The following is a 16,213-nucleotide window of genomic DNA, read 5'->3' on the forward strand; positions in this document are numbered from 1 at the left end:
AATCTGCTGTCCCTCAGCAGAAGAGGTTAAGTAAGAGGACAGACTCTCTGAGAAGAGAGCCTGGGGCAGTGAAGAAACAGTGTTGCACACCTCAAATGCGACATAGACATCAAGGGATCGAGAAGCTACATGCATCCTTATTCCCATACCTTTGTAACAAAGTATCTGATGTGGCCATATGGTTAATGGCATATTTGTAAATATGGACGCGTCTTACAGAGCCCCACCAACCATGACACCCCTTCACATTATGGTTCAGATTTGTGTTTCTAATACCATCTCTGTTGCCCTCTTTTTTTTTTTTTTTAAAGTTTATTATTTATTTCTGAGAGAGAGAGAGAAGGGAGGGGCAGAGAGAGAGAGAAAGAGGGAGACACAGAATCCAAAGGAGGCTCCAGGCTCTGAGCCATCAGCACAGAGCCCGGCGCGGGGCTCGAACCCACGAACCACGAGATCATGACCTGAGCCAAAGTCAGATGCTCAACCGACTGAGTCACCCAGGTGCCCCTCTGTTGCCCTCTTAAGGAACATAGCCTCTCTTTCTTTTCTCGGGGGATCCAGTTTCAATGCACACACTGACTGTATCAAATTCTGAATCTTCCCTATTCCTTATTCCCTGATTTCCCCCTCTATGTTAATTAGAATTGACTACAAAATGCTATAGCAAATAGACCCAAAATTTCAACGAAATAGAAATCTATCTATCTATCTATCTATCTATCTATCTATCTATCTATTTATTTATTTATTTCTCAAGTCAGGCCAGGGACCCAGGCTGATGTAGTTCTATGTTCTTCAACATGTGGCTGCCAGGGGTGCTCAGTTGGTAGAGCATGTGACTCGATCTTGGGGTCATGAGTTCAAGCCTCACATTGGGTGCAGAGCTTTACGTAAAAAAAATGTGGCTTCCAAAATTGCGGCAGTATTCACCTTCATAGCCCATAGGAAAGGAAAGAGAGAGAGGCAGAAGTAGGAGGTTGATGTGACAGGTTTTATGTGCTAGGCCGGGAAGACACATATCCCTTTTTCTTACATTCTGTTGGGAAATACCTAATCCACAAGGCCACATCTATTTGCACAGGGGCTGGGAAATTTACTGTGGCTGGGCAGCTGTCAGCCCAGTTATAATTCTGATACTAAGGGAGAAAGAATGGGTTTTGGTGGACAGCTAGCAGTCTGTGTCACATTGACCCCCTGTGTTACTGTTCTTCGTTAATGACAGTATTTCTGAAATACCCAAGCTTGAGTCCTTAAAGTTGTCCTCCATTTCTCCGTCTTTCTCTAATCTCCTTATCCCTTCTAACTACCGAGGCAATCCTACATTCGTTCTGTACATTTCATTTCCTCCTCCACAGCCCTGCTTAATGCTGTTGTGTCTCTTGCTTGAACAACTGCAATCAGGCTCCAAAATTACCTCACTGAGTCAGCCTCTCCAGGTTCATCGGACCCATGTTTTACTCTTGTCAGATGCCACTTCCTAATACAGAGATCTGATTGTTCAAGACAGTTTGGGCCCCTTAACACTTACGTCTCCACTTACTCTGGGGGCTGTAATCACCACATACAAAGCATCTAGAGCTATGCCTCTGTAGCTCAGGTGATCATGCCAGATTGCCTCCCACCTTCTGTTCCAAATACTCTCATCCTGGTCTCATGGTCCATGCTTCTACCCTCCTGCCTCACATTACACTTTGCCCAACAACCAGCTTCCTTAGGATTAACACCATAATGGGGCTGTCTACCCAGCTTTCCATTTAGCTCTGTCCCTGGACACTGTCTCTCAGGGCCCAGGCTTGCTCTTGTTCAAGAGACAAGCCTGGACAGTGATCACATTATTTACTGCACCAAAAGCTCCATCAGTTCCCATTGCTTGTTGAATAAACAGATTTTTTTTCAGCATGCCATCCATGGCCTGCCAACTGTCTGATCCCATCCCCCAACTACCAGCCCCACCAATACATCCTTATAATCTTGACATTTTTCTCATTTTATCAAGAACTGACTTGAACACTTCCTTGAAGACTTCCTCTTTCTGTTCTTCCATGTATTGCCTTCTACCTCTGTAGCTTTTTGTGCACCTGGTGGCCTCCCACACCTATGAAGTATACTTCCTAAAGGCAGGCTTTGTGACTTAAGTCATCCTTTTACCCCCACTGCTGCTGAGAATAATGCCATGGGGAATACCTTAAACACGGTAAGATCACATCATTCCCCTGCTCAGAACTTCCTAGTGTCCCAGTGGCTTCCCATGATAAAAACTCCACACAGGCCTACATGGTCTTGTACGACCTGAGTTTCTGCTACCACTCTCCCCTTGCTCCTTGCTGTTCCTGGAAGACATCGGACAAAGATCTCACATCAGGGGTTTTGCATTTGCTGTTCCTTTTACTGGGATACCCTTTCCCCAGCTACCCGCACGGCTTGCTTTCTCAAGCCTTCTGAGCTTCTCCAAGGCCAATTTCTCGATGAGGCATTTCTCTGCCACTCTGTTCGCACAGGGACTTCACAAACCCTTTGTTTTCTTTTCCTCTGCTTAGGGTTTCTCCATAGCATGTATCACTTCCCTTACATAGTATGTATTTTAGTCATGTATTTTGGGGTTTATTTTCTGTCTCCCCTCCCCCTACTTAGAAGTAAGCTTCATCCTAGTCTAAATCTGTTTGTTTACTTCTCTATCCCCAGAGCCTAGGATAAGGCCTGGCATATCCAAGGCAGTCTGTAACTATTTGTTGAAAGAAAAAAAGAATAAGCAAATTAATGGAAGGGGCCTAATAAATATTTGTTAAGTTGAATGCAAACGTCAGAAACAGATGACCGTGAAATCTTCAAACTGTAAAAGTATGTGGGTTTAGGAGGATAGTGAAATTGAGTGAAAGCTGCCTTATTATCAACATCGTCCAGGAAGGATTAAAAGCTCGTACTTGTGGTGGGAGGGGCAACTGGGCCAGGAAACTCGGACTTTCGCAGAAACATTCGGGGCTGCCCAAGTACTCACCCCCCATCCTTGCCCCTAGGACTGCATCTGGGAGGCGAGCTGGCCCTACCACCCCGTTTGGACCCTTGTCTACTACGCAGGTGTTTAAAGTTATTTTGGTGTCTGCTTCTGTGTCAGTTTGTGAAGGACACAGAAATCTTGGCTGGTTTACGCGACACTTCTCAGCTCTAAGTAGGAAACCGTCAGGGGTGAAAACGACAAAAACACGGCTCAGGACTAGATTCTGGGTCTTGGGGAAGCAGAGCCCATTTTAGAGCAGTGCGAGGGGAACTTTCTGTCTTCTACCCAAGCTCCGCCTTCGCAGTGTTTTTCTGAAATTTTTCACCCTGGCTTACTCTTTTGCAGCCGCCCACTTTCCGCAAGGAGGGTGGCGCTCGCTCGGATCTCCGCGTTCCCTCTTCCCTTGGGGACTCCATAGTATTTTTTTTCACGCTTCGTCGCTACTACTCATTATTTGCCTTACCGATCTCCGGTGCCCTGCCTGTAACCAAAACGCTTTCAGATCGCAGCAAGGTCGATTTAAGCACAGCCTTTCTTAAGGTGGCGTGACTGTGACTCATTTACTCTTCCAGAGTAACAAAGCAACAAAATGGTGCTCCCACATATTAATTGAAGAAAGATTCAGGGTGTGTAGGGGAGAGAAATATTAATTTTCTACTTTTATGTAAGATATTAATTCCATGAATAAAATCAAACTCTTGTGGTATGTTGTAATACTCTAGAATATCTCCTTTTACATCTATGTGGTAGTTTGTGTATTTATACATGTGGATTTATGCTTATGTATAATACAGAATTCCTGGGTAGTCTAGCAATTATGTTAAAATGTCAACAGTGATATAATTCCGGGAATAGTGTATAAAATATGGTTTTGAGGCCTACCCTAATTTTCCTGTCCCTCTCCCCCCTTCTCTAATCCAGGAAATTAAGTATAGCTCCTTAGGTGTACAAAAATAAAGGTGAGACCTCTCACGTGGATCGCAGGTGAAATATTTTCTGTCAATCAGGTGGAAAGTCCTGACTTTGAAACTAGTTTTGGGCACTGCCTCTCTCACTGCTCTCTTGGGTATCATCACCCTTGGCCTTCTGGAATCTGCGTTTTAGTTGAACTAGTGCATAGTGATACCAAAGGCCAGTGACAGCTGCATATAAATATCAGTGACCACAGGCCACATCTAGGAAACATCTGCAGGCAGCCCAGGGAATGAGCAGAAGCCATTTTGAATCCCTTGTAAGAGAGGAGGATCTGCAGACTACAGCACAGGCGAATCCAGGCAAAACCTGAACCATTAGGAAGGAAAGAAAGAGAAAATGAACCAGCCTGAGGGTTAGGGGACCTGGCTCTGCCGTCTACTGGATGTGTGTCGCTGGACAGGAAACCTCTCCTGCTCTCAATTTCCTCAGTGGTGGAAAGAAAGGGTTTGAGCCACAGGGTTCTGAAGGTCCCTGCCAGCTCTTACATTCTGGAGTGCCGAGGTGAGGCAGGCACACAAAGTGGAACACACTTTGGAACAATACGTGGTTAAGAAAAGTTAAAAATCAAACTCATCTGTAGCATAGATGGGTAAGAAAACACTGCTGCTGTGTACTATTAGAAGTGAAGGAGATTAGTTTCCAGTAAAATGTACCCACTTTGACCCAAACCAAGATTATATGTATGGGCGGGTGGTGGAGTCCGGTGTCTCAGAAACGACAGCCCTCCCCATACATCTTTAACTCTCACCATCCTGCTCAGGATCATGTTGATAGATAATTGCAAGTTGTAACGGGGAGCAGAGAAACGCCCAAATAATAGTATCAGAAGTGAGGACAGGGTTGCTGTGGTTTTATGAATCATTTCATAATCTGGACTTTCAGATTACTTTCACCCTTCAACGATTTGTAGCTATGTAAAGGCATTCACTTGCATCTCAATTTTGCTCTGGGTGGGTTGTAGCAGTGAATCTAGTGGGAGGGAAAGGTGGAGGAAGGAAGGAGCTGTTGTATTTGGCGGCGGGACTCAGGTAGAGGAAACTGCTACAACCCGGGAAAGAAGTGAAAAATACAAAGAGGAGACTAGTTCCCACACGCAGCCCATGTCAGTGGCCTTAAATGTGCTCGGGAAGCAAGAACCTGGGTCAGGGGTGTGACCTCGCTTTTGAAACCTGTGTCTGAGACAGCTACAGGTTTTATTAGGGACCTGGGAGACCAGTCGAGTTTTTGATCTTGAAATCCTTATTTTTATTGAGGGAGAGAGCTTGGGTTCAGACTAGATTACAAATGCTGCGCCCACGTTCGCTTTGGCCTCTTCCCCAACCTCCCGCCACCCCCCAGAAGAGCAGAGACTTCTAGGTTAAGGGTGAGCTAACCACTGCTCACCCACAGCCGAGGCACCCAGGCAGGGGGGCTCCCAGGCCCTCGGCGAAGGCTCCCCCGCCCCCAGCCCCGCAGGGCCAGAGGTTGGGGCCACCGGCGAGAGCCCAGCTGGGGGCAGAACTCCCACTGTCCGCCTCCGCCCCCAGTGGCCCGCACCCGCGGCCCGGCGAGTGCCGGGAAAACACGATCGCCACCGAGGCGTAAAACGAGCCGCCAGCCACCTTGGAGATCATCTGATCCAGCCCCTCGGTTTCCCGGGCGCGGAGTGGGCGCGCCAGCCAGCGCAGCGCGGTGACCTGAACCCGAGGTCCCGCCGCCCCCGCCCCTCCCCGGCTCCCCGGCCGTTTGGCTAGTTTGTTTGTCTCGTTTTTAATTTCTCCGAGGCCAGCCGGAGCAGGTTTGCTGGCAGCGGCGCACCTCCGGCAGTCACGCGACCAGCCAATCTCCGGGCGGCGCTGTCGGAGTCGGCGCGCGCGCGCGCGCGGGCGGGGACGCGCCGGGCCACCTTAAGGCCGGGCTTGCCAGCCGCGGCGGGGCGGCTCCCGGCGCCGCAACCAATGGATCTCCTCCTCTGTTTAAATAGACTTGCGGTGTCAATCATTTTCTTCTTCGTCAGCCTCCCTTCCACCGCCATATTGGGCAACTAAAAAAAGGGGGCTCGTCTTTTCGGGGTGTTTTTCTCCCCCTCCCCTGTCCCCAGAGCCTCGCCGCTCCGCGACTCCGACGCCGCCAAGGTTTGGAGAGCCGCTCGGTTGGCGGGACCCGCGGGCTCGCAGCAGCCCGGGACCTGGACTGGCTTTGCCACCCCCCTCCTCTCTCCTCTCCCCTCCCCTCCCCGCCCTCCCGCTCGCCGGTACACTTGATCGGCGGCGGCTCTCGGCTGCCTGGCCGGGGCTTCCCCTCACCCCTCCCCCAGAGCCAGCGCGCCCCTGACGCTCGGGCAGTTACTTGTCCGTGTTTGTTTCTCTTGGCTCGGAGCGCAGTCGCAGGGCTTATAAGAGGGGTTCGGGCTGGGTCGGGGCGTTTTGTTTTGTTCAGTTTTGTTTTCGGAGAGCGCGCGCGAGGCGGTCGTAGAGACCCGGGAGGAAGATGTCAAACGTGCGAGTGTCTAACGGGAGCCCGAGCCTGGAGCGGATGGACGCCAGACAGGCGGAGTACCCCAAGCCCTCCGCCTGCAGGAACCTCTTCGGCCCGGTCAACCACGAAGAGTTGACCCGGGACTTGGAGAAGCACTGCAGAGACATGGAAGAGGCAAGCCAGCGCAAGTGGAATTTTGATTTCCAGAATCACAAGCCCCTGGAGGGCAAATACGAGTGGCAAGAGGTGGAAAAGGGCAGCTTGCCCGAGTTCTACTACAGACCCCCGCGGCCACCCAAAGGCGCCTGCAAGGTGCCGGCGCAGGAGAGCCAGGATGTCAGCGGGAACCGCCAGGCGGTGCCTTTAATTGGGTCTCAGGCAAACACAGAGGACACACATTTGGTAGACCAAAAGACTGATACATCGGACAACCAGACGGGGTTAGCGGAGCAGTGCCCTGGGATAAGGAAGCGACCTGCTACAGATGGTAATGACCCTTCCCCAAGTAGAAAATGTCTGTCTGTCTGTCCGTCCGGGGCACCGCTTTGCCTGCTTGAGGGTCTTAACCTAAGCTTTTTATTTATTTATTTGTTTGTTTGTTTGTTTATTCATTTATTTACTTACTTTTGTAGCATATTCTGATTTAGCTTGTGGGGAGCGAAGTGGCCTAATCTTGGGTTTTAAATGCTATCCGGCTGACTGCTTGCCTGTTTATTATTTTTAAGTCAGGAGCCTGAGATGGTATTATCTGATAATTTCTCTAACCGAAAACATGGCAGTTCCTCCCCGCTAGCCCGCGGTGGGTCTGTGACAACGTTGGGATGTGTATCCACGGCCTCCGTCTTCGCAATGGACAGAGAGCTTTGGGGCGTAGAATACACTTTCTGTTATGTGAAAACAACCTCATTCTGTGCCCTTAAAGGCCACTGGGAATGACGGATCCAGGATTGTGGGTGGAGGTGTGGGTTTTTCATCCCCTACCTATTGTGCCAACTTCTGTCAGCCATTGTTTTTCTAATAAAGATTGTGTGTTCTTTTTAAAATTCCCTCCTGCCCTTAGATTCCTCTCCTCAAAACAAAAGAGCCAACAGAACAGAAGAAAATGTCTCAGACGGTTCCCCGAACGCGGGTTCAGTGGAGCAGACGCCCAAGAAGCCTGGCCTGAGAAGACGTCAAACGTAAACTCATCGGTGGGTTGATGGCTAGGCGCAAGTAACTTACATCCCGAATTGGGCTTTCAAACCCCAAGATAACCTGATCTTAGTGGTTACTGGCAGATTATAGAGTTTGTGGGTTTTCGTTTTTGTTTATATTTTGTGAGGTCAAAAAATAGGAACGGGAAAAGCTGGGGCATCACTGGATTCCGGGGTACTGTGGTGCTTCACGCTTTCCACGTCCTGACATAATTTTCCCTTGAAACATGGAATGACTAGACCAAGTGTCCTCGGCAAGTACTTGTGACCAAGGCCCAATGGATAGAAGGCCAATTCCCTGTGAATCCCACCAAAACATGTTGGGGAACAGTAGGTTCTTAACTTCTTCTGAACAGGAACTGGGGTATGCCTCAGTCTCACTTCATGAGAATTCATTTCCCAGGGATTCAAGTTGAGTCTGTAACAGATTTCGAGCCATACGTGGGGAACATGGCAAGTAAATGATTAAAATTTGAGGGAAAAGTTAGGTACAAATGGTTCCTATTTGGTTAACCCAATGGTTACATGCTTTTATTTTTGTCATTTTCATAAACTGCCGCTTTCCCTGTTTTCTTACAAGTTTTGGGAACAAGAAAGGAACCCTGTGTATTTAAAAAAACCAAACTGGAAACCTCAAAAATACTAAGGTTCCTACAGAATTTCTGATGATAACTTCCGAAGTCACAAAGCAGAAGTTAAATTAACTCTGCTGGAGTAAGCAATCCAGGAACACGTCAGCATGTGTATGCTAATTGTGCTATAACAGGATGATTTGGATATTTTAGGAGAAACCGTGAATAGTCATAAGGGCCGGCAAGGGCAGGTCTACCCCACAGAAGAGAAGTGGAGACTTTTTCCATATACTAAAATCTGGTCAATATGGACAGCTAATTTGAATAATTCAGCCCTCAATTTACCATGGATTGGCTATCTATAATGATCAAAGTGAATATGTTAATAGTTTGTAAACTTCTTACTGATAAGAACTGTGACCTCCCCCCCCCCCCCCCCCCCCCCCATGCACTCGTAGCTTAGCACATAAAGAGATTTTAGTACATGTTGATCCTGGCTTTTAAAAATCCTCATTTATAAAAAAAAATAAAGGAACCTAGAGATTAAGGTGAGATTCAAGTTTGTTGTGTTTTTAAATCATAGTGTCATATATATGACTTCTTCACACACATCTGGCATTTTTCAAAGGTTATACAAAACATCACTATAGGACTTCTATATTACAGCTGTATACAAAGTGGGAAAAGTGGATGAAAAAAATTTTCTGAAGCCACCTGCAGCTTGGGACTTGTGGTTTGTGACCTGAAGCTTAGCTCATCAGATGAGCCACAGTGAATCACACCTATTGGATTTTGATCTGGTCCCATTCTGACATAGAGAGAGGCATTTGTTAGTAAACATTGCCAGTTCAGAGAATACTAGAAATAGTGGTAAGGACCTCCTCAAAAGCATTCTTGTGTATATTTTGCATATGACTGAGAAACAAGAATATTTTGAAAAAAAAAAAAGTTAATAGAATTTTCTTTGGAGAGCATTTATAAGTTACAGTTCCACTTATTTTTCAAATTTAGAAAACTTTGATACTCTTAAGTGTTACAGTTTCTTAATTCTCCTTTCTTTCTCACTGTCTTTGACCCCGATTCTCTAGACCAGGGTTTCTCAACCTCTGCACTATTGACATTTTGGGCTGAATAATTCTTTGTTGTGGGAGGCTGTCCTGTACATTAGTAGAATGTTTGGCAGCAGCCCTGGCCTTTCCCAACAGATGCCAGTAGCAACCTCCCACCCCCAGTGTGACAACCTAAAATGTCTCCAAACATTGCCACACGTCCCCTGGGGGACAAATCTCCCCACTGTTGAGATCCCACTCCTCTAAACAAAAATAAACAACACGGAGAAAAGTAAAAAATCCAGTGAAGGAAACGTTGGATGGAGAGGACTATGGTCATCAGCTTTTAGTACACACTTTCTTTTCCATTGCTCAGGTATTTCACAACTAAGACAGTGACAAAATAATTCCTGTACTTTATTGGTAATGCCATTCTAGTGCTTTTTCTCCTAATTCTTTCTTCTTGTTTCTTTTGCAGAATTAAGAGCACGTTTCCTTGTTTATCAGATACATCACTGCTTGATGAAGCAAGGAAGATATAAATTAAAAATTTTAAATACATATCTCTGACTCCATGGAGTGGACATCCTGTATAAGCACTGAAAAGCAACAACACAATAACACTAAAATTTTAGGCACTCTTAAATGATCTGCCTCTAAAAGCATTGGATGTAGCATTGTGCAATTAGGTTTTTCCTTATTTGCTTCATTGTACTACCTGTGTATATAGTTTTTACCTTTTATGTAGCACATAAACTTTGGGGGGAGGGAAGGCAGGGTGGGGCTGAGGAATTGGCGTGGGGGGGGGGGTTCTGAAGAGCTTGCTTCCATTTAGAGCAAGGAGAAAAATATTTGACTTGCATGAAGAGAAGCAGTTTTGGGGAAGGGTTTGAATTGTTTTCTTTAAAGATGTAATGTCTCTTTCAGTGAAAACTGATAATTCATTTTTAAAAAATCATCCAAATTTGAACACTGGTTGCAAATAATTGCTAATTTTTTTGTACATGAAGCTTTTTCTCATTTGGGAGCTCTGATGATTCCGTTATGTAGTGGCAAATGGCTTTTTTTTTTTTTTTTAAACAAAAAACTATCCTCTTATTCCCCCCGCCCCCCACCCCCCTTCAGTTTCTCTTAAAATTGGAATTTACCATTTAATTATTCAGCAGTTAGGTAATCCTTTCAGGTAATTCTGGGCAAATATCTGGGGTGTATGGGGGAGTTCTAAATGCTCAGATTTAACCATCTAATTTTTATCAGGTTTGCTGAGAAGATTTCTTAATTTTCTTTGGACTTTGAGCTGTGTAGACACAGTCAAAATAATTCTAATACCTTGGATATTTTTTAAACATCTTTCAGTAACTTCACATAAAAATAATGAAATAATTTTAATTTAAAGGTTCTCGTTTTATTTGTTAATTTGCCCCAAGGAAATGGTGTTTTTAAAGGAAAGTGCATATAGAGAAAAGCATACGTGGAATTACTGAAATGGATACTACATCTTTAAACAGTATTTTTACATTGCCTGTGTATGTGTATGAAACAAAACCATTTGAAGTGTACCTGTGTACATAACTCTGTAAAGACACTGAAAAATTATACTAACTTATTTATGTTAAAAAGAGATTTTTTTTTTTTTAATCTAGACCATATACAAGCCAAAGTGGCATGTTTTGTGCATTTGTAAATGCTGTATTGGGTAGAATAGATTTTTTCCCTTCTTCTGTTAAATAATATGGCTATGCTTAAAAGGTTGCATACTGAGCCAAGTATAATTTTTTGTAATGTGTGAAAAAGATGCCAATTATTGTTACACATCAAGCAATCAATAAAGAAAACTTCCATAGCTATCGAGTTGAACTGTAATGTGCTTTACTAAGCTTTGAGGTATTTGACCTGGCATTATGGGTGTATTTACACAAATATAATATGAAGTGGCAAATATCTTGATAATTTAGGCCCACATCTCAGATGATGTTTGTGTGGTTCTGAATGTGATAGTATTTTCCACTTAGTTCTGTATGAGTGAACAAAGCTTTAGACGTGGAAAGTGGAAAAGCCACATTTTCATATAAATAAGATTGTCAAATCTCCATTAGTTCCAATATTTATATCTTCTAGGATATGTGTCCGACTCAAACATTTTTACATAAGTGTAGACTGTTCATACATTTGCAGGACTGAAAATGAAAGTAACATGGTGACTTCTCTAAATTCCGTATTTACACATGCAAGTGTTGTGGGAAATTAGAGCGATTGTTCAGACCACCTAATCTACACCTCTTGTCAAAAATATTTAGATATATATAGGTCCTTTAGAAATTGGAATTCCACACTAATTTAGATGGAACAGGTATTCTTCAAACTGGTCATAACAAATCCTTCAATCCTGAAATTTCCTGGTTATAATCTACACAACCCAAGACTGGTTAATCTAAATACCAAATCTGAGGGTTTGGGGCCCATGTTGACGTGGCAGAGGTAGATATTTTTTACTTTAATAAGAAAAACTTAAACAAGGTATTTTAAAGTCAAATTTACTAAAAATGATTCCTGTTATTACACATTCTCTTAAAAATGTGGCTAAGGTGTAAATTTTTTTTTCTAGGATTCTGCAAATGGTTAAATCGCAAACATTTGAACTTGGGTTAAATTGTTTACCTGAAATACTAGCATTTACATTATTGCACCCCAAAGGGGGCTCTACACAAGACAGTTTTAAAACTTATTTTGACCTGAAGCTGTTAAAGAAAAAAAAAAAAAGAAGAAAGCAAAGCAAAAAAAAAAAAGAGCAGAGTTGACTCTCTTCGGCTGCCGGGAAGGAGAAAAGAAGGTCCTTTGGTGGCGGAGCTACATCTTCCAAGTAGGTATTATTTTAATTAAAGGCTAAAGGTGTTTTTGTGATTCTATTCAAAACACGCATACAGGGTGTTTTTCAGGAAGACACTGAGAAAGCAAGAAAAACAATTCAAAATGGGGAGGAAGGAATGGAGAGTCAGGAAATAATGAAATAAAATTAGTTTCTCTGAACCAAAAAGAGTACTTAAAAAGTGTCTCTAACAGAGGGAAAAAAATCCTCTTAATTGCTGCCTGCACCCTATTTTCCTTCCCTCAAGCGGCATCCTTAATGTGAATTTTTAGAGACTGCGTTTTAGGAGTGTAGGGCCAGGAAGAAGTGGATGCTGGCCGCGCCAGGCACGTTCACAGGAACGCAGCCCCCAAGTCACCGGGTGGATCCTTTACACGTCTGTGTCAACTCTCCAAGTGCGTCCCCGAGATTCGGAGCGTCCCTTCCCTGGTCCCGGACCGCTGGGCCCGCCGCGGGCGTCCCTCTGAGGGGTCGCGGCAGCCGGCGCCAGCCAAATCCTGCTCCGCTACCCCGGCCACTGCGCCGTCGTCTCCCCAAACTGCCCCGAAGCCCCGCTCCCGCCTGCCGCGGCAGTTGCGGCGTCGGGCTGGCTGGCGCCCCGCGACGAAAAGGCCATCAAGTCTCGCTGCATTTCTGCCACTTGCAGCGCCCGCGCCGCCGGGGTGGCTGCGCGCAGTTCCCGCGCTCGGGGCGCCCCGCAGGCCGTGGAGGGCGGCTGCTCCCCGGCCCGCGCAGCGGCGCGGGGCGGTTTCTCGGAAACTTTCCTCCCTCATCATCTCTCCTCTGGGTTGAGAAAGAAGCGGAAGCCCCTACTTCTCTCCACAGTCAGACCCTCTACACCAAGCACCCTGCCATATTCCAGATCGGTGGGGGGACCTGAGCGAAGGGGAGAACCTTTCCGAATCTGCGGACCCTCCGGGGCAGCAGCCCGCTCCCACCCCCACCCTGGGCTCCAATGATCCGCAGCCCCGCGCATTTCGAAAGGCTTCCCGGCTCGCCGGCGGCCAAGGAGGACCGCAGCGACGCGCAGGAGGGGCCGAGCGCCACAGCCGCTTGCGGGGTCGCTTCCTCCTTTACAGCCGTTTTGCAAAATCCAGCTCCCCCCCAAACCCCACCCCCCATCGCATCCCCAGCTGTCCAACGCGTCGGACTGGGGCAGGGAAGAAATAGGAAAACGTGGGGCCAGGGGCATGACTGGGGGACAGAAGGGACCGTGCAAATCCACAGGATGGGAGCGGGGCGCGCGGCCTTTCAGGCCCGGGTGCGCCCACCGCCCCGGCCGCGCCAGGCGACCTTTCCCGGCGGCCGGGAAACGCCGTCTTCGCCATTTCATCTTCATCATTGTGAGCGTAACACTTGCTCTTCATAAGCTTTTTAGGACTGAAAAAGGTGTTTTAAAAGCCTATCTGGATCTCCAATCTGTTTTTCAGAGTGCGAATTTCTTTTTTAAATTTGCCATCTCTTTTACCTGAGCCACACCCTACGCCCGCTCCCCTCCCTCCCGGGCAACAGTAAGGTAAAAATCCTGTAAGCGAAACTGGGGAGGGGGGCGGCGGCAGAGAAGAAGCGCCCACAGTCAGGCTAGATCCCCCCCACCCCCGCCTCATCCACGGCGGGGTAAGGGGGAGGAAACCTCCCGGATCTTGGCTCGCGTGGGGGTGGGGTGGAGTGGGGTGGGGTCAGCCTCAGTCAGACCCTGCAGAAGCGAAAGTATTTACACGGACACTCAAGTCCCAGGCCTGTCTCGCGTGGGGACACACAGTAGGCAGGAATCAGAAAGCACAAAATACAACAAGAAATCGATGCGTGTTGGGCGCGAAGCGTCGACGCGCCTCAAAGAACGCTAAGAAAAGGCAGGGAGAAGGGCGCGCAGCCGGGACGCGGGGCCGGGGGATTGCATCATTGCAGCTCCCCCTCCAGAAAATGGGCTCCGAACCGCGGCGACCATCATGGCGCTCGGGTCGGGCCGCGCTTCCCGCGCGCCTTCCCCAAGCGCTCGGGCCGCGGGCACCGAGCCCCAAACGAGCGTTTTGCAAACATTTACCCCCACCCTCCTCCCTCGGGCGCCTGTTCCACCACCCCTCCCACCCCCGCTTCCTTTTGTGTGCCCGCGTATGTGAGTGCGTGCGTCCGTCCGAGTGTGTATAGGACTAGGGAACTTGAAGATTATTTTTTTCCTCTCTTTTTTCCCTCCCGGGCTGGTGGTTGTAAACTTGATTGGCATTGGCTGCGCCCACTGACCCCTGCGCCGAGTCCACTGAAAATTTAAGGTGGATCCGAAAGCCTCCAGCTTCTCGCGCTTTAGCTGGTTTGGGAGGAAAGGGAAGAAAAAAAAAAAAAAAAAAAAAAAAGCCCCAAACCTTGCGCCCGGCGCGTTTTCACGAATCCCCTGCGGTACCAGCCCCCGCGCCCGCCCCGCCCGCCCGCTGCGCTCTTCCTCCGCCCACCTCCCGCTCCTTCCCCATTGGCCCGACGGTGCAGTTTGAATTTTTTTTTTGGATGCTTGTTTGCTTGTAAAAAATACGGTACCCCACATCGTGTGACGAAACCTATTTCGGCGCCCCGAACTGGGGAGCTTCAGCTGGTTCTGGGGAGGAGGGTGGGCGGAGCATCTGTCTGTTCCAAAATTTTGCCCCAAAGTGCCGTTGACAGGGTGCAGGCGGGTGGGGGAGCGTGGGGCCGCGGTAAAGAAACCCGAGCAGCTTTGGCGGGGGCAGAGATGTAGTATAAAACGTTAATGGATGTCCGGGGCACGCCGTTTCGCCGGCTGCTGGCCAGAGGTGCTAGGGAGGCGCTGACGGAAGCCCAAGAGAAGATGCACCTTCCCCTGCCTTGGAAAGGTAGACTTGGGGAGGGAGGGGGCTGGGGATGAAGGTGGCCCGGAAAAGAGCACCTTACAACCTAGAGGGGAAAAAAAAAAGGAAAGAAAAGAAACCGGGGAGATGTAAAGACAGATCAGGTCTATTATTTCAAGTGCTACCCAGCCAGATTCCATCATAATTCAGCCAAGTCGCTGTCATTTTTATTGAAAAAATTTAAAGGAAGTTTTCTCTTTTTGATTTCCAGAGTGCTTTTGAGTAAGGAAAATGTTAAAATAAAATTGAGAAAAAAATTAAGAAAGGAAATATGACTTTTCAAGTGCCTTTTGATTTCTGGGTCTGGAAATTAATTCTTTTGATAAAGTACTTTAAGATTTAGGAGAATGTTGGTTGTATTACGGGTCTAATTGAAACGATATCCTGCATTAATTGTAACTCAATTATGTTTTACTTTGCTGTGAAAATTTCAAAAGTTTATAGTAATTCAAATTACTCTCTAAATCACTCTATTTTCACATTAGTGAAACTAGCATATATGCCTACATTTTGGGAGTCTCTTACTCTTGTGGCAGTGTAACTAATGATTTTAACCTGACGTCCAGCCCCAGCCTTCAGTCTTAACAGTTCTTAACTCCACTTAACTCCCCAGCCATTTTTTAGTTCTTACCTCCTCCAGTCCTTCCTAACCCAATCAATCCTTTACTTACACAACCTAACTTGGACCACCGTAAACTAACCTGCCTGTGCCCTTAGTAAGGAATTTGTTTGAGTTAAGAAAGTCCCCAGATGGACTGGCTAGCCTCAGGAAGTAGTGAGCTCATCATCCCTGGAAGTGTGAGTCAGGCACTAGTCTGGATGACCCCTTGATAAGGACATTGTAGACAGGGGAAAAATATCAAGTGAGTATGAGGACTAGTTACTTCCAAAGTCTGTTCTAGACCCTTGAGATATGGTATTTCCAATCTTGGACTTTATGGATATTCAATAAATTAAGCAATTTTCCTTGAGTTGCACTCAAGGAAGATTTCTTCTAGAGTTGTACCTTCCAATATGGTAGCCAGAAGCCATATGTAGCTATCGAGCATTTGAATGTGGCTCGTCCAAATTGAGATGTAACTGTGAAATATACACCAGGTTTCCAAGAATTAGTATGAAAAAGAATGTTAAATATCTCAATAATTTTTGTATTGATTACATATTGAAGTGATCATATTTTTGATATATTGGATCAAATAAAAATATGAAATTTAATTTTATCTGTTTCTTTTCCCGTTTTTTTTTTTTTTG

At 46.6% G+C, this 16,213-nt stretch overlaps 2 protein-coding genes across 7 annotated transcripts in view; both read left to right on the forward strand.

Annotated features, from left to right (window-relative positions):
• The first annotated feature begins 5,943 nt into the window (after window positions 1-5,943).
• On the forward strand, window positions 5,944-11,092 carry CDKN1B (cyclin dependent kinase inhibitor 1B). Its single transcript, XM_060658339.2, has 3 exons — window positions 5,944-6,914; window positions 7,488-7,617; window positions 9,720-11,092. The coding sequence occupies exons 1-2, from the start codon at window positions 6,440-6,442 to the stop codon at window positions 7,607-7,609; spliced, it is 597 nt and encodes a 198-aa protein (XP_060514322.1). The 5' UTR covers window positions 5,944-6,439; the 3' UTR covers window positions 7,610-7,617; window positions 9,720-11,092.
• A 99-nt stretch (window positions 11,093-11,191) lies between these two features.
• The window catches only part of APOLD1 (apolipoprotein L domain containing 1), a 62,582-nt gene continuing 57,560 nt past the window's right edge, over window positions 11,192-16,213 (forward strand). For 4 of the 6 annotated variants that reach the window (XM_078450081.2, XM_078450079.2, XM_078450078.2 and 1 more), the window contains exon 1: window positions 14,577-14,947. The gene's annotated coding sequence lies outside the window, so the exon portion shown is untranslated. Of the gene's footprint in view, window positions 12,102-14,575; window positions 14,948-16,213 lie in introns of those variants that run through there. The other 2 variants (XM_078450080.2, XM_078450082.2) reach the window with 2 other exon arrangements.

Source organism: Panthera onca, chromosome B4 (assembly GCF_046562875.1).
Source record: "Panthera onca isolate mPanOnc1 chromosome B4, mPanOnc1 haplotype 2, whole genome shotgun sequence".
In the NCBI taxonomy this organism is placed as follows: Eukaryota; Metazoa; Chordata; class Mammalia; order Carnivora; family Felidae; genus Panthera; species Panthera onca.

Bases quoted from the DNA above. Each gene is read 5' to 3' on its own strand.
- CDKN1B (XM_060658339.2), top strand. From the start codon at position 6,440: ATGTCAAACGTGCGAGTGTCTAACGGGAGCCCGAGCCTGGAGCGGATG. The intron at 6,915-7,487 runs GTAATGACCCTT...TCCTGCCCTTAG, and splicing joins GAAGCGACCTGCTACAGATG to ATTCCTCTCCTCAAAACAAA.